This window comes from Falco naumanni, chromosome 2, assembly GCF_017639655.2.
Source record: "Falco naumanni isolate bFalNau1 chromosome 2, bFalNau1.pat, whole genome shotgun sequence".
NCBI classification, from domain to species: Eukaryota; Metazoa; Chordata; class Aves; order Falconiformes; family Falconidae; genus Falco; species Falco naumanni.
This window is the reverse complement of record NC_054055.1, coordinates 10,776,693-10,795,162: the sequence shown is the minus strand read 5'-3', so window position 1 is coordinate 10,795,162 and position 18,470 is coordinate 10,776,693. Positions and strand designations below refer to the sequence as shown.

General features: G+C 39.5%; 1 protein-coding gene across 1 annotated transcript in view; it reads right to left on the bottom strand.

Annotated features, from left to right (window-relative positions):
* Positions 1–16,100, bottom strand: part of TYR (tyrosinase) — a 49,384-nt gene extending 33,284 nt beyond the window's left edge. The window contains exons 1-2 of the mRNA XM_040584049.1: positions 15,184–16,100; positions 5,033–5,249 (exon numbers count right to left, since the gene is read on the bottom strand). Of these exons, the coding sequence (XP_040439983.1) occupies positions 5,033–5,249; positions 15,184–16,026 (1,060 nt within the window). The 5' untranslated portion in view covers positions 16,027–16,100. The remainder of the gene's footprint in view (positions 1–5,032; positions 5,250–15,183) is intronic.
* Between the last annotated feature and the right edge of the window lie 2,370 nt (positions 16,101–18,470).

The following is an 18,470-nucleotide window of genomic DNA, read 5'->3' as shown; positions in this document are numbered from 1 at the left end:
TTTTAGAGAAGTTCAAGTCAGATGCACATAAAATAGAAAGCAAAATATAGATATAAGAATTTTAAGGCCATACCCTTGCTAGTCTTTGAAGTCAGTGATGTTCTTCTGGTTAATGTTCGTGTAGTTTTTCTGCCATTGGCTATCTCACAGAATCTTTTTCAGGGTTAAATCTTACATATTTTCTAAAAAGATGTTATTACCATAACCTCTCTAGAGTGAGGTAGCTGCAAGATCTGCAGAATTTGGCCTAGGGGGCTGTAGTAAATGAAAGTTTGGGATTATCTGATTTATTCCATGTCATCATCTCAGGCTTTTTTTATAAAATATCTCTTGTAGAGCTTCACTGTGGTCTGGGCTGAATAGTCTTTCTTGTTCTTTAGTAATGGCCATCTGCAACTTGACAGCACTTTCTCAATGTGCATCTAAATTTTACCCAGAGGTTGAGGTTTGAGCTGGTTAAGAAATGTTGGCTGTAGGCTAAAACTTTTTTTAATTAGAAGGGGTTTTTTTGGCAAACTCCATTTTGAGAAACCATTTTTCATTAGCTATATGGATCCCAAAATACAGAGAGAAGTTTTCCAGATTAAAATCTCTTATTTGAGAAAAAAGAGAAAGTGTCCTATCAAAATGAAATTAGATTTTGAAATGTTTGATGGTTTATTCTATTATTTCATGACAGAACAGTGGCAACAATACATAAGTGTGACAGACAGTGGAATGCTGTGACATGGCTTGACTTGATACTGTGTGTCATCAGTTAATTCATGAATAATGAAAATTATATAGTTTTAGAATTTTTTTAATGTTCTTTTGTCACTTTTTGCAAACCTTAGAAGAACTGATCTTCAGTTGAAGTTGCCATGAATAAAATAATTTAAAATGTGGAATTTGCTCATAAATAAAAAGAAATTTAAATTTTTCAGCCATCTCTTATTCTTAGGAGCTGGCATTCAAGATGTTACACCAAAACTGAACTGCATAAAGAAGAAACAACTATTTCCTTTGCAGTCACCTAATCCATTTCTGATCTCACTTGATGCTTATAAATGAGACTGATTTTCTGTTCTCTTCTTGTATCCATGAAGAATCCAGTGAAGTCAGCGGTGTTCCACAGTTAGGGTCATTATTCAACAAATCGTATTTAAAATAATTGCTTCTACTTCAAGGGACAATGTGAAAACTGCTTTTAACCTGTTGTTTTTCAGGCAAAGCTGAAGCTGGCCTGTCCCAGAGTAAGAAGGCAACTCATGTGCTCAGCCTCAGGGGGGTGTTTTATTGAATGTGATCAACCTTTGCTGTTTATGGCTGTTGTGGTTATTCTTCAGTGACGTAATTTCTGACTCTATAACAGCATTTTCTATTAGTCAAAGAGATTCATCCTGTGTTTTTGGCATCTGCTCATAATGATACTGGTATCTATCCCTTTGAAGAGTAAAACGATGTTGTCTTTATTCCAGTGCACTCAAGCACAGAAGAGCATAAAATTTTGCCCAGAAGGAGTTCTTCTATGTGATCAGTTCTTCTAAGAGATGACAGATGTTTGCCATTATAGAACTAAAACTGAGAAGTAAATCTCACATCAGTGTAAATTAGGAGCCACTCAATGGTTCTGGTCATCTTTTGTAAATCTAGAGTAACTCCAGTAAAGTTAATGGACTTACTTTGGATCTAAAAGAGATTAGAATTTGACCTTAGGTCTATTGGCACAAAGTTACGTAAACAAGTACAGAAGGATTTAAAAGCTTTTTGCTTAGAAAAAAAAGTAAATGTTAGGAACTATAGAGTGTTAGCAAGTTTGTAGGAATGCCGTCACACAGAAGTGGGTACTGGCACAATAAATCCAAGCTGGCAATTTAAGCTTGGCCTCTGTACAAAGAAAAAAAACCAACAAACCACCAAACAAAAAAAAAACCCTAAGCAGGCCATTTGTAAGAAAGAAGCTAATACAATATGGGATTTTTTGGCAGTAAAACTTGTTTAAAAACTTTCCACCATCTTTTTCAACATTAGCCATGTATTCTTGGCTTTGAATTACAGTTCACTATCTTGTTAGCTAAATAAGTTAGTTGACAGAAAAGTTTGTGGTCCTGTAGTGTAAAGCTGAGTGTTGAAATAATTCAGATTAAAAAATAAAATATCCTAAAAAAAACAAACCCCCAAAAGTGCCTCAGAATAACACTGTGTCTGATGGAATAAGCTCCATCGCCATAGTAATACAGGTAAATGCCTGTTGAGCCACATCTGGCTTGCATTCAGACAGACCCATCACCAAAAAAACACGCCTTATAGTGGAATGCTGTGGACACAGTTTCATTTCAGTGATCTCTGGCTCTAATTAAATATTCTTATGGAAAGAAAGGTAACATCACTCTGTTGACTTTTGCTCTCTTCCATAGCAGCTCCTGAGCACTGTAAATCTTGTTTAGCTAGGTTATACAAGTTAGACAACAATACAGGATCTGGTAATTGCACTGGGAGTTGGACTATGAGCAAACATGATCGCTTTCTTAACAGGATTTCCCCTAAAATAGAGAGATTCTAATGTATGTCTGTCCTGTTTTTTTGATTTCATGTCTACAGAGCTTCTGAGGAAGGGACACTCATTGCCTTAGTTTTACCCTACAGTTTTTCCTCACTGTGCTACAGCTTCCCAGGCTTCTTCTGCATGGATCCTAGGACTTGCAAATGTCCACTTTCGCTGCCATGAGAAAAGGAGCTACTCAATCTCTTTTCTTCCCGTTTAGGATCACATAGGAGGGATCCTACAGACACTCTGAAAGGGCTAGGGTGCGTGTCAGGGAGGGCACACCTGGATGGATTTATAAAACAGGCATGTTCTGCCCCTGCACTGAGCTAACTTGATGCATCCAGAGGCCATGCGGCACTGTGACCAAGATAATATATGCTGCTTCTGTAGCCACCTAAGCTGTGTGTCTTCAGAATTGTATCTGACTTGCATACATCCTGAAGGACATGTAGGTTTCCCCCAGTCTATTAGAAGAACTATCTAAATCACATGAAAACCATTAGAACCTATTGGTGGCAACCGTGAGATGTCTTGTGTGGCATGTGGAGGGCTCCAAATGACCACAGTGGTGAGCTAGAGCTTCATAACCTCATTTAGGAGGAAGATGAACACTCTTCATCTTCTGAAGGGCTGTTACACAGAACAAAAGAACTCACTTGGAGGAAAATTTGATCCAGCAGAGCTCTTTTCAGAGTAACATTACCATTATTCAGATTAAAGCATGACCCTTTTCAAGTGTGATTGACAGATGACAGTATGATATTAACAAAGACCAGCTGTGACTGTGCTTGCTAGCCATGAAATTAACGTGACAGACAGCGACGCAGAAAAGGTTTGATAGATTGATCAGACAAAACACTGATTCTGATTTTGAAGTTAAAATAAATTCTTCCAGGCTTTTTGAGACCTCTAAGTGCTTTTTTCCATTGTGCATTCTGTTGAACATCTATATTGTTGCCCTTTTTTCAAATAGCTCCTTTTATTTTCAGTTTCAAGAAAATGTATCCATTTGTATCGCGAAGGGGTGTACTTGATCCGTGGCTCTGTTTATCTGCCGGTTCAGACTTAACATTGACAAAGAGCAGGTTTTGCCCTTTTTCTGCCAGTACTCACAGAATGATTGTTATTTAATGAGCAGCCGTGATATTGAAATTTAGGCTTTGTAAGTGAGCGGTCCATTTTGACTCTCCTTCCCAGTAAACCTGTACGTGGCTCTGTGCAACTTCCATAGACTGTGCCTTTGGTTTTGATTACAATACCAGCAGCATGATAGAAGACCCTCATTATTTCATGACTTGTTTACTTAAATTCCCTTTTCTCTACTCCCCCTATTCCACCCTTTGCATATATTCACATGCTTTGTGAAGGAAAATGTGAGCAAACCTCTACTCAATTATGTCACCTTTTTCTTTCCCATACTTCATGTGGTTTCTGTTTTCAAGAGAAAGAAAGCACAGCTATGTCCAGAGCTGGAGTCATTTCACGTCTGGATTCTCTGTTGGCTTCAGCATACAAATTCCACATTTTTGACTGTTTTTAGAGCAGAAACTTGTTCACTTCACACATACACACACACCCTACACCCCCCACACACACCAAGAAAGTTTTATGGCATTCCACACTGCATTAAGAGTAATATTGAACATATTAAAAGCTTTGCTTTCTCATCTTCGCACCAGCTCCTCTATTGCATTGGTTTGGCCCTTGCATAGTTCCTTGCAAACAAACATCTCTGTGACATTAAAAGTAGATCACATTTGTCTCTGCTGATATATGAAACTCTGGAAATATTTATTGATAAGTATATAATGTGCTATCCTTGTTTATTAGTAATTTGGCAAGATTCAAAAGAGATCAGGTAGGCAGATAATTAAGAATAACTCCTCCTTTTAGCAAAGAACCCTTGCAAATTAGGAACATTCAGAACAGGTTGGGTAGTTAGATAATTAAGATAAATAGCTAAATTATTTTGCAAATGATACTAAGGGTCATATACTAAGGTAGAACTTGATCCCTAATCCTTGAAGTTTGGGGAGAAGTCTGCTATGGAGTTCACAGTGGCAGGATGCAGACGTAACATGGCAACTGGCAGCACCCTCTTTCACCCTTGTTGTCCAGCCTGGCCTCTGGAAGACAGTGGATTCCAGGTAAAACCTGTAACCCACATGGACATGGTTATGATCCTGTGTAAATAGATTATTAGATGTTCTCCTTTTATGCAGTGCTGAATTTCTTTGCTGTGTTTGGTGCTGACTATAGCAGGAGACAATATCTCCTAACAGAGGGATTTAAGGTCTGTTCTAGTCTATAGTTTCTATTTTCTTATCAAATGCCTTTAGCATGGTTCTTTCTGTCTGTTGTTATTCCAGGAGTAAGCATAACTTTTTATTTCTTTTTGAGTGGTGCTTCATGGAATCAGCTCTAACTGCCCAGAGTTTAAAGACTCTGACCTCAGAGAGAAACAATTTACAGATATGAATGGCATAAAAGAATAAAACATGTTACCTTCCAAAGTGTTTCGGAAACTGTAATTGGCCATTTTATCCATGGATCCAGATTCATACTGAGTCAGGGACAGGCAAAATTCAACTTCAGCTGAGGATGGAAGCCTTGGCGTCCTTGATTTATCGTTGTTCCCAGGATTTCGTAGTATAGGCCCCTCACTTGTGGCATTGCATAAGGCCTGTTGGCTGTTGTACTCTTCAGACCGAGTACAGATTACCTGTATAAACACTTTCTATTAGCAGAGTTGCAATTGTAAAAAATAAAAGCAAACAAAAGAGGTACCTTGATCAATATTTTTTTTTTAAAGGGGCAAAGAGAATGTACAATGTAATGTTTGTTGCAAGAACATCTATTTTTTTTTTAATTTTATATGTATGATTTTAACATAAGCTGGGTTGTTTCATAGAAGACACCCCTCTACTACAGTTCACATTTTGAAAGAATATACTAGTCTGTATGTGAAATTACCCATGTGGACTGAGGCATCAGTTCTCATTTATGCCCTTGAAAACTCACGGAGGCTAAATTCAGTGTTACCTACGAATGCAGCAGGACACAAATGGAGTTAGATCTGCTACTGCAGTCGCTAAATGGAAGCTTTTTGGCTTCAGCAGACTACCGAACAAAACCATAATAATCAGATTTTTCTCCCCACACAGTGAGAAAGGGAATTGTTGACTTGGAATATGAAAAAACGCCACCATTATTCTGAAAATATCTGTCTGTGCTTTGTTAGAATAAAAGGACACTTAGTTTCACCTTGTTTTGATGATGTTTTATGTACAAAATGGGAAAAGGCATTCCTTACTTCCCAGGAATGTTGCAGGGGTGAACATATATCACCAACTGAGATACCATAGTAATGGGTATTGGGAAAGGACCTTAAAGAGAGAGATGGATACAGATATTAAATACTGTCAGAATCCAGCATAATTTATAAAAATGTTCTGGGTTCAGAGGCGAAGTCTAGTTAACAAGGCATAACAAGTCATTATTTGTTAGATGATCTGTAGAAGCTGCCAGTCCAGTCTGAGATTCCTGGAAGAACAAGGTAGTCCAATATAGCTTTGAATCATAGCTAATTTTGACTTAATCAAACTCCTTTACATTTGCTGTGGGTTAAAAGTGCCTACATAGACTGTATGTCACTAAGGCCCTGCTCGATATCTTTTTAAACCACAGTAACTTATGTTTTACCTAAGGACGTGGGTCTTCTGGTGACCATGAGCTTTTATAGTAGCTTTCACTGCATTCACTGCTTGGCCAGAGAAGTGATCGCAATGAGAGGGAGGATTTTTGCATGTTCGGGTACAAAAACCTACAGGGAGTCAGTGCAAGTGCAAACTCATATTTCTACTTTATATTCAAGAACTTGCCTAACATGGAGGATGGAGAAAAATATAACGACACAACGACAAGCAGAAGATCGGACTAGAGGGTTTGGTGGGTATGTGTAGTGGTATGGTTGATGGGTCTATGAAAGTGAAACAGAACAACCATTGTTCAGAACTCCCAGAAGACATTTTGTATCTCTTTCACCTGAAGCTGAGGCTCTGAACCAAAACTGCTGTCTATTGGTTTGCTTTTTTTTTCTGAAAAACCCACCGAAACAAAATTCCAAATCACCAGAGATCCCTTCAAAATATAAGACTCTGTGGTTAGCAGGGAATCAACGTAGTTAATGAGAACTTTGTGTGGAGAAAGTCTCATTATTGAGCGAGACATCATAGCGGAAAAAACACATAACACTAAAGCTCCCAGACTTCTTTCACCCTGGAGGTGTATTTCTAGTTCATGGATTGTATCAATGAACAAAAAGGTGAATGAAAGCCATCATCTGTTCTGTGAATGGGGTGGAAGAACACGAGATTCTCTGTTAGTGAAGGAAGTGAGTGGGAGATTCATTTCACCAGTGCTAGTGGTGTACCCATTGCCAGACTGAAGCAACACTTTAGGATGACCTCTGCAATCAATAGAGAGAGAGGCATCTCCTGAGTGTGATTCAGCCCTCCTAAGCCAGATGTCTGGTAGGTAAGATGTACTTACCTCTAGGGGTGCCTAACTCTCTCCATTGACTAAGTCAGTGAAATAAAATGTGTAAAAAATCAATGCAGAAACTGTCTCTGGACTGCAGTTAGCAAGGGAAGCAAAATTAAGAGTGTTCGACTTAATGTTCTGCTTCTGCGTTAGGACAGGATGGATCACACCCTGGAGGCACTGATGTGCCTCTGAAGTGACTGAAGACAGAGCCAAAGGCAAGTTGCTCTGCTGCCTAACGAACTTTTGAATGAGTGGAAGGAGATGAGATGAAATCTTTTCTAAGTCATTCGACCACAAATTCACAGAAAACATATGATGGAGCTGGTGATATAACCTAGATTCTTAAGAATCTGGAATTCTTAAATGATAAGTTTCTTATGAATATGAATCTCATGAATAAATCATTCTCATCTTTTTTTGAGGAAGTAAGAAAGCTTATCAGAGAAATTTATCCTTAGAGGCTGCTCTATTAGCTGAAATCTGCCCTAGTTTGTTGAAACTACTAAGGTGCCTTTGGAGGTTGCAGGTAGTTGTCCAGCAGTTTCCTGTGCACATTCCCCCCAGAAGCTCACCAAGTGGGTCAGAACTGTGCCTCTAAGAAGTCTCTTCTAAGAATCCCCACTGAGAAAGGAGAAGTAATGACAGGGAGAAACCTGTGGTTATAGCTATGGTACTTTTTTTTATGACTGGTTTGTGTTACTGAGGGAGTTTATTCCCATTAGAAGAAAAATAAAGGGATGATTCAGGAGATGGTCTAGTAATATCGCTTATAAAAATGCACAGTCCTATGTCGCTAGAAGTTCATTAGTGAAGAAGGCAAGTGTGTCTTGGCTGGCGGAGCTCAATACATTTCCCAGTTGGCATTTGGCTCAGAAACTACATACACGTGGATTTTCTGCTTAGCTCTGTTCCCTGTGGACTTTAGCTAGGTCCATATCTTCCTCTGACTTCTCTGCCCTGCCATCTCCTATCTTTTAATCATCTCCCTACTGCCCTGGGGATATATCCAGAGCCATTTATTGTGTCTTAAAGAAGAATAACGTTCCCTTCATAGCTGGCTTTTCAGACAGGGAATCTTCAAGCATGAAGTCTCAAATATATCTAAACAGAGGAACATTTCCCCTTTGTTCTGTTGATCCATTTTGGTGCGATGTAATGCATCTGTTAATGTTATGAGGCTTATAAACAGTTAGAGTGCTAAATTTTTGTTTTCCATGTGTGTCTCTGTGTAGCCCTCACTAACTATCTGACTAATCAAATCCATGCTAAACAGAAGATGGATGTTATAAGGCGTTTGGTAACTCATGGTCAAAAAATGCCAACATAGGAGGCAGGAACGAAAATACTTGTCAGTGACTTTCTGCTATTTTTTCTGAACTAAAACTTAAGGTCTGGCCATAAAATTAACCAGGATGTTTTTCCAGAAAGGTGTAACTTAGGTAATATAAATTATGGGTGTATCCTGAAACTATAATTTGCTGTTCTATCAATATGATGTGTAAGTGGTAATGGGGCATAGGTCAGTCAAATGGTTCATTCTAGATGCAATCTGCATAAAGCACACACAAAACGGGTCACATCATTGCCACCTTTTCATTCATCGGGGGTACTTTCTACTAGAAACACGCTGTTTTAAAACACGGGGTTTTTTGTTCCTTTTCAGAACAAATTTCTCAGTTCACCCCGGACAAAGCTTCATATTCAACCTGCAGTGAGTGCCTGCTCTTCTGCATGCTTAAATTCACTGGCTCCAGCGAAATTTTAGGAAGATACTCTGAGGAAAAGCTTATGTAAGTAGTTAGCAGAGCAAATGCCAGTAGATGGCAGTCCAGAATGTGCAGCATCACCCCGGGCCATGTAGCACACAGCAAAAAAATCCCTCCATGCACTGCAGCTGAGATATTTAGCACAGCTTTTTGTATAATTTCTTAACAAACAGACTGTAAATGCACAGAAGCGTTGTTGCTGTCTCGCACTTTTTCACAAATGGGAAACCCTTTTGTCTTTTAGTTCGCAACTGCTTGTGCAGAGCAGCCCCTGTGCTTAAATAAAGTGAACTGCATTGCAGGAGTCTTCAGCAGTGTTCAGTCCTTTGTCTGCTATTTTTAAATTCAAAGCTTTGGGAGTTTTGATGACAAATTCTTCGTGGTTTTTTTGTACTTATTAGATTTGAGCTCACAGGGCCATGCAATACAGCTAATATATACCTGAACCCTTGGAAAAAGGTATTTTCTAGGGTAATGAAAAAGCTGCTCACATAGAAAGTGATCTAAAGTTTGTTGGGGAAATATGGCCACTCAAAGGGTTAATCCACCCTTCTGCTTCCTTTAGAGCTTGTCCCTTGCTCTGCTTCTCTTCTGAGACCACTGAGCAGAAGTCTGCCCACATCCAGCAACTATCAGCATGTTTTCATGGTGTTATGCTCCAGGTTAAAATAGCTTAAAAGAACCAATTCAGACTACAGCCAGGGCAACTACATGACTTGCTTGTCTGTGGCCCCCAACCCAGCTCTCCTAAGGTTGTAATGTGGACATTTCATGGCCCTCCTTGACACACCCACATGTCCCTCTTGGTCCTACATGAGGTCTAGACTCCTGAACTGGAGTATTGGCTCCCATTATGTGGCCAAAAGGGATTTTCCACTGATTTGTTGCCTTTCTCTGTCCTTCTCCATTTATTCTCACATCTTTGCTTGGGAATAGCATTAAAGTGCAACCCTCACACTGGATTTAAAACATTTGGCAATTGTAAAGAGGTTTAACTTTTAGGGTTTGGGCTGCATTAGGACCTGGCATAATCTAATCCTAATTAAGTAGCATCCAGAAACCCTTTACTCACCAAACTGGGAAAATGCAAGGAAATCCCCAAATAACCTGCAACAGAACAAACTGTACTTTGGAAGCTTGCTTTTATAGGCAGAACTTTAAAAGGTGATGTATCTATAGGAGACCAAAAAGTTTTTAAGAGACTGTGGATATTTACATCTGTTTCTTCACGTACTCCTGAATATTAGCAGGGATTGAAAGGTAAAACAGGAAAAGGACTGAATGAAAAGAAGAAAATTTGGAAAGCAAAGCTTCAAATAAATTGTAAGAAACATCTTTGTGCAAGATAAGGTCATTAATTATCTTTCTGACCCTTACAGCGTATGCATTAACTGGATGAGCTGTGAAACTCAGGCTAAAAGGGAATGAGACAAACATGAAGTGACAGCACTGAAACAAACCCAGGGCCTTCAAGGTATTTTCTCAGCCTTTAGTAAAAGCTGGCTGAGTTTCATCTCTTTGCTCAGAGGCAGCCCAGAACTGGGATTGGAGGGTGTGCGTGTGGGTAACATACACCCCATTCAGCACTTCAAAATGGTGGTAGGGTGGAGTAGGAAACTCTGTTATCAATTACTGCTGAAACATTCATTAACACTTTCAGGTTTGGCAGCCTGTGATTCCCCTGCTTTCTGGCTGTCTCCAAGCTGTACAGTTAGTGTTACCGTCTCCAAGCCTACTACAAATTCACTAAGACACATTTCTCTACAGAGAGATGGTAATCTTCTTTTTCTGGTTAATTATTAACAAAACTATTTTTTTAAAAAAAAATCCTTAGCCATTAATTTACACACCTTTGAAAATGTTTATCTTTTACACTACACAACTCTGGAGCAGTCATGGGCACATACTAGAAAACAACCAAGCATCTACAGGCCAGACTGCTATCATTCACTCGTGATCCCGTGGAAAAAGGGGAATTACTCTGAGGTTGCAGTGGCATAAAAAGCCCGAGCATAGCCAAGTGGTTGCTCCTGCTGTGCATAGATCCTGATTCCCTCAGGCTGTGGTAGTGAGGTATGGCATGTGGAGAGTTATCTTTTTGTAACAGGATATGTTTAAGATTTATAATCCATGTCAGCGTATCATTAGTAGACCAATCTTGATAAACTCTTCTTTTATGGTTACTTGCTCCATTTGGGTTGTTGCTTTTTAATTTACCAGCCTGTAGCTGGCACCAAAACCTATTAAGTTGCAATAAAAAGGAAGTCATTGAGTTCAAGAGATATTCGGGTGTCCACAAGCTGATGGATGTAAGACTGGGTGATTTTAGAATCAAGAAAGGTTGGTTTCTGGTGTTTCTATTTTTCAAGATTTCCTACAGCTTTTAAAGGTGGACATAAAATAGTGCTTGAAATGATCCCCTCAGATGATTCCCCTAGTAATACAGCTCCCTGATAAACTGTGCTTAGAATTAAATAACTGCATCTGAATAGCTGAATTTCCTATTTCTTATGAAGTCATATCTTCATGTAATGGATCTAAAGTACTGTCATTATTAGTTCAGATTATATCCATTTTCTGTTTGTGTAACTTGTTTCCCTTTTGTAGTAGCTTTGCATTTGTGGAAGTGGTTCTGCAGGGTGATACAGAATGAAATGCTAAGGGAAATTCTCCATGCTTGCAGCAAAGAATTGGCTGCAGGCTTAGAGAAGCGCTTCTGAGAGCAGACAGCTCTCCACATCATGCAATTACTTCTCTCAAGTCACTCTTCCTTTAGGACACACAAAATACAGGAGGCTAAAGTTGGTGGTGTAGTCTGCTTACCACAGCAGCAACACTAAAACAGCATTTGCATTCTCCTGCTTTACTTTCTTCATCATCTGTCAGGCACACCGTGGGGATCCCCAAACTGTTAACTACCAGCAGACAGATCCTGCTTTTATTTGCAGGCAGCTTTTCATGCATTTGCAACTCCACTGACTTCAGTGATTTCTCCAAATTAGTTCTGGTGCCAAGGAAAGCAGAATTTCACCTACTACTGTTTAAGTGAGGCATAATAGTTAATTTTTTAACAAATCCATTATCTTGAATTATTATAGAAATGGACACTAAACCTAAAAGCTCTCAAAATGGCATGCACATCTCAATCTCCCATATAGCTTTCCATTAAGTCAACATGGAATTGCAAAAATCTGCAAAGCATTAGTAGGTGTCACGCAGTCCTAATTCTGAATGCAACCCTTGAATCATCACAAACAAGTAACGGAAAACATGAGAAAATCCCTCCCACCTACCCTAAAACATGAGCCAAGCAAACAAATAAAAACACTAAAGATTCCTGATAGTGCTGCTGGTAAAACCAGAGGCAGGAATCAGAAGTGTCATGAGAAAAAAGCGGACAGATAATTCACTCAGCTAAGTGCTAACAGCAGCACGCTGAAGAAAAAGTAAGGCGAAAGCAAGAATTTCAGCATGTATTCATGGGTATCCATGTTGCCATGGCAACTTCTCAATGGAATAAAGTATTTTCTCCTTTCTTTAGGGATTAAAAAAAAGAGAGAGATGCTGTTCTGCAAATAAGCATTTTACCTTTTTTTTAAATAAATCTATAACTGTTTCCTATCATAGCAGGCATTGTTTTATTATGCCTTGGAAGGAGAGTTAAAATTCTAAAAAGGACACCATATTATAGATGTGATATTCAAGAGGTTTCTCTTGCCCTCGTTTTATTTTGAATGCTTATTAAAAGCCTAAATTCCTTCACATTTCTGGATCTTCCTCTTTCTTTTTTTTCTCTTTTTTTTTTTTTTTCCCTCTTGCTGTTTAGCTACAGAGCTCAGATAATCGGCGTATTCTGCAGCAGATCTGTGGCTGTTTTCTGGTTCAAGCTAAGGCTATTTTTGTTCCCTTTTGATTTTCTGGGGTGAGACTCTGATCTCTTACTTTGTCCTACTGGAAGGAACTGTATTGACTGTTATTCCATCACAAACAATTGTTTAAATTTAGATTCAAGTCTAATTAAGAAATACAAGTTTGTGTTGTATCTTCACCCTAGACTCACTGACCGAAAATGCAGATCTATTCAATCTTTCATTCTTTTGCTAGATAAGACAGCAGAGATATACATAGATAGCAGGTGTTAAAGGGGAAAACCACCTTATGAAGCTAAAGTTATTGTAGTCCTATTTTTGAAATTTTGATAAAAGCATAATATTTCAAGAAGTGGATGAAAAATGTAAGTGGTAAGCACCCATCTTCAGAAATTACTTGGAAAACTTCCACAAATTACTTAGGTGCTTTTACATACATACACTAACACTGAATAAGTTTTAATCATAGCACAATTTCCATTGTTGCACCTATTTAAGTTATACAGAAATATCTTTAAAAGCAACTCGTTTCATAAAAGAATTTATTTTCAGAATACATTTGTGGGAACTGACTGTAAATGAGAAGTTATAAACCTGACTGTTTCTTAAGTCTATTCATTGCTACTTGTAGATTTTTTTGGATACTTATTACCAGGCTGGAAAAATTCTAAAAATCTGGGTGTGAATAATAAGACCTTTGAAAAAAAAACGAGCTAAACATAACTATCTGACCCCCTCCAGGTCTTTTAGAAAATTCTGCTAGAAACTTGCTGATTCCTTTTTGCTACCTGCCTCCTACTACCTTGGTTATTTCATCCAATATACTGTATTGATAGCTCCACTTGACACATGTAACCAGTGCAATTCTAGTTTCGTTTAATCCACTGTAACATTGATACCGTTTTCACATAACCCTTTATTCAGCTCAGTGCAGAACATCAGATCCACTTCATTCTGGTAATATAGTCTAATTAAGTTAGCAGAGTTCATCCAAATTCATACTGTTAGAAATGAGCAGAATCTTAGAAAATGGGATGAAAGGACATGTTTATAACTATTTTATGTTATATTTATGTATGTATCTATTTTATGGCTGTACCTATACTGGTAAATTAAATGTGGCCAGGAAATTTCCTGGGCACTGAGGCCAAATGACATGAAATAATCCATGTCTATGCCAGTAAAATCATCTTAGCCTCCCAAACAGGGTGGCAGCATGCAAACATTCCCCTGGGAATGATCCCTGAAAAGTACCTTTCTGGGGGGGAACCAGTCTACACATACAAAACGTGTGTCAGAGAATGTCCTAAAATAGGTCTGTTACAGTATCTGGGAATGCCTGAATTTACAGGTACATACGTGGCCTATATTATTCAGAGGACACACATCAAGACCAAATACAGTACAACCAGCCCTGTAAACCCAGTTAGTTGCTGGGGTTTTTATGTCAGAATATCACAGGGCTGCTGGAGCTTGTCTCTCTTTCACTTTCCATTAAATCACTAAAACTGTCCAGCCTTCATTTGGGCTGTTGCTGCAGAAATAAATAGAACAAAGATAGATTTACACCAATATAATCATAGATTTCAGTGCCAGAAGCGACTGTTGCTATTGTCATGATGGAGTGTGTCTATGGAAGCTAATAGACCTTTGTCACTGTATTTTAGGCAATGTGGCAGTAATGAGCTAGAGACAAAAAAAGTCTAGACACTCTCAGTGTTAGAACAGCATGGTATAGTTTAGTTATATAAGACAACATCACCCATGTAAATATCTAAATTTACTTTGGTTTACAGTCTAATTTGCAGTGCTTTTAAGTGGCAGGAATAGCTGTTGAGTTTACTTCTTAGTTCCTTTGAGCAACAAAGATTACTTCTTATATTTCTTTTGAATTACTGATGTGAATTGCACAGCTGTTTCTTCTGTGCTCTAAAGATTTGTTTTATTTGCTTGTTTAAATTGAGAGCAGATTAGCATAATCTGATAGTTTTTAACTCTTGGGTGGAGGATTTCACTGGGAGAGGGGTAGAGCGTCTGAAAACTCTTTGCATCTATTTTCCATCATTCAGTCACCAGTTGTTTTTCCATGGTTGTGTGCTATAGCAATTTGTGCACATAAATCCTGCTTTTCCACACCTGGCTGCCAGCAGACCCAAGCTTATTTAGTCTGCTAAAAGCCATGTTTGCACACAAAGATGTAACTTTCCTCCTTCCATTTTCATTTTAGGTTCCTAAATTGAGGTAGTCTAAATCCTACAGTCAGAGAAAGAAGAGACAAAGAGACAAACAAACTGCTCTAAATTAAGATTAAATCCACATAAAATCTGATGTGCTTTCTTTTTCTAAAGTGCCTGCTTTCTCTCCAGGAATGTCTAAGGGAATGCAGCATGGCTAAACTCCCAGCTTGTGTGCCACACTTAAGTGCCTATCGTCAGGTAGGACAATTCCATTCCCTTTCCCCTTGGCCTGTCCTTACCTGCCACGAGGAGAAAAATGATGCTGGGCTGAGTAAATTAGGGTTGGTGGGATGCCTGCCACCCATGTATTCATCAGTGCAGACCACACACTCCTCTGCATCTCTCCAGTCCCAGTAGGGGATGGTGAAGTTCTCATCACCTGTTATCTTCTGGATCTCGCGTTCCCACATCAGGAGAAAGACTCGATGCCAAGGCAGAAATCCAGGGGCTTCGTGGGCGAAGTCAATGTCCTGCCACACATTGGACCCACCTAAGAGTGTGTCTCGGGAGGCATAATAATGCATCCACACAAAGAGATCATACACATTGATGTTTCTGAACATGGGGTTGGAGCCATTGTTCATCTGAGTGTATGTGCCAGTAGCAATAACATAGTCCCGGCTAGGGGTGTTCTTTGCCAAGTTAAGGTAGGCAAGAAACCTGTCCTTCTCACTGATGGTGAGCTGGAAGATGTTTCTTCTCGTTCTCAGTCGCCTTTCAGTGCAGTTGACTCCTGAGAAACCAAACTTGCACTCCCCACAGTTGAATCCCATGAAGTTGCCTTCGCATTTACACGTTCGGTTGTAAAATACAGAGGGCCAGTCCTCTCTGTCATCCACTCCTGAGAAAGGGAACTGTGGTCCCAGCGGAGCCTGAGAGAGAAGGATGTTCTGGCAGGAGCCTCTTCTGGAAAGCTCCCCACAAGGGGACCCATCTCCATTCCAGGGGGGACAGCACTCCTTCCTCAGCAAGCTCTGCACGTTTGCACAGGCTCTAGGGAACTGCCCGGTGGATGGCTGAAGGTTGACTAGCAGAAAACCCATGGCAAACAGCGACATCCTCACAGAGCAGCAGGAGAGCATTGGCGTTACGCTTCAGTGCATGGAGTGCTCTCTCTGACCCCTGCAAAATCCTGGGTGTGAAAGAAATTTCTCCTTTCCACCAGGAATGCTTCACTGCTGACTTCTCTTCTAGTGGACCCTCCAATGTCCTTCCGCATTCCTACCCTGGATGCATTTACACACAAAATACACTTCAGGGTTAATCTCATTATCACATGTTCTGGGTAAAAGCCAAGTGACATTTTCCCCCACCCCCTACATGTTTCAAAATACAGGCATTTATTATAGACCTTCATCTTCTGCCTAGCACATGATTGCTTTCCTCTGGCAATTGGAGAGGAAGTAAAATTAAAATTTGGACTCAGAAACAATTTCAGGCTCTTCAAATTCCTTGTTTGATTACATGCTTTAGAGTAAATGATTGTTTAAAAAAAGACCCAGAAGAATCTGATGAGTTAAATAAGCACAGTGAACCTAAAAATGAGAAAATAAACAGTTTGGGGGTAAACTATCTCTTTTCTTAAGATAAGACAAATATAAATTGATGTGGTCAGATTAAGTGTGAACATAGGGCACAACCAGAATAAATGGCCTGGCTTGACGTTTTTGTATTTCAATGTAAGCTACCTTTCCCATGCCAACATACGGCAAAGTAACTTCACAAGGGAAGAAATAAGTTTTCCAGAAAAAATTAAATTTTTATTCCCCTCAAATCCATAGCACTTTGACAGTTAATGGCACACCAAAACCTGCACCCAAATCCCCACAGAGAATACTGGCCACCTGCCAAGAGATTTGCAGAAAGCACTTTAAGCAGATGCCTCTGGACCTGGAAAACAAACCTTGACTCCTGTTATATTCCCATCAAGCCGTTTGCAAACACCGTATCTGTGTTCTTTGCTCGGTACATTACCGGGCAGCCTCCAGACCACCCACTCCTTTCTTATACATTAGACTGATCAGAGCTAACAGAGCTGCACGGGTGGCATCAGAAATTATACACTCTGTGAAGCTGCCCCTTGGAGCAAAGGGACAGCAATTCTTTTATTGCTGGGCAAATTGCACCTGAATTATGCAGTTTCTTTTAGCTGCCACTGTTATTAGTAAAAGTGGTTTTGTTGATATTATTTTTTTTTACTAAAAGCATTGTGACTGATTTCCTTATGTTTAGGGAGAATCTCGGCAGGGCAGGAGCAATGTATAGGCAAATGAAATAACTTTGCTGGGAAATGGTGCCTTTTGCTGGGATCAGCAGGTCATCACATGGCCATGCTGAGGAGCACGAGGTGCCTTAATCCTGCTGGCTTCTACGCCTCAGGTATTCCAGGAGATTATCCCCGAGTCCTGCTGCCAGGGAGCCTGTGATGGGGGAGCTTGGAGCAAGAAGGGCAAAGGGAAAAGCATTGATTTTAAAAAAAATATTTCTTACCACAGGCTGATGTTAACTATTGTTTGACTGATTCCTCTGGTTTCCATGTCAGGTGTGTAAAACAGATTTCATCATAGAAATGTTACATGTTTGATTTATTTTATTTTCCCTGTGCCTAGTTCTTTGGGAAACCTTTGCAATTTATTTAATTTACTGTTCTTCCTGGGGAGGCTAGTGCAAAACTACTACATGTGAAAAGGGACTTATCTCTGAGGATAACAATATATATTTTCTAATTTTTACTGAAAAGCTACAGGGATTAGGAAAGGCTTGTGGTAGAGCCTAAGAGCAAACCAGAAAAACCCTCAAATATATATTTAGGCAGACAGTCATACACACAAGTACATTCAATACTCTGTTTTTATATTCAAATAAGATTTTATGTTCAGTGTTAAAAAATAATTTAGAGCCTCAACAGTTGTCATGTGACAAGTTTCTGAAGCAGCCGGTTAACAGATGAATCCCCTGTGAAAGGGTATGAATGAGAAATGTGGCCGAGGAGCAGCACGCGCCCTTCCTGACCTGTTATTGAGCCAAGCCCTGTTTTAAGTAACTGTTGGTGATTCAGACAGTAGTTGGGAAATTCAACTTTCCATATATCAACAGTCATAACCATTAAACAAGTAATAAAATACGTGTTCCTATTCCCATGTGCGACACTAGAATCACCAAAACATGAGACAGTCACACCTCCCATGCTGCATCTGGGCAAAATTCCCTTCATTAAAAAAGCCTCAGGGGACTCTCCACCTCTCCTGTGTTTCAACTCAGCACTCTTTATTTCATTGTTCATCTAACAGAGACATCATACCTGCATGAAGTTTGCGTGTAAGTTGACATTAGTCTTTTGGACTGAGAACTCTTTCCCTTGCGTTCTGCCAGTGGGTTGGCATCATGTTGTCGTATGCTCTGGGAAGCCCTTTTCTCTTACCTGGGTCTTTCCATTTGAGTATGGACCAAGACTTATTAATTTAAGGTATGCCAATCCTAGGTGGACCATAAGGTCAGCATGGCTAAGGCACACCACTTTCTCTAT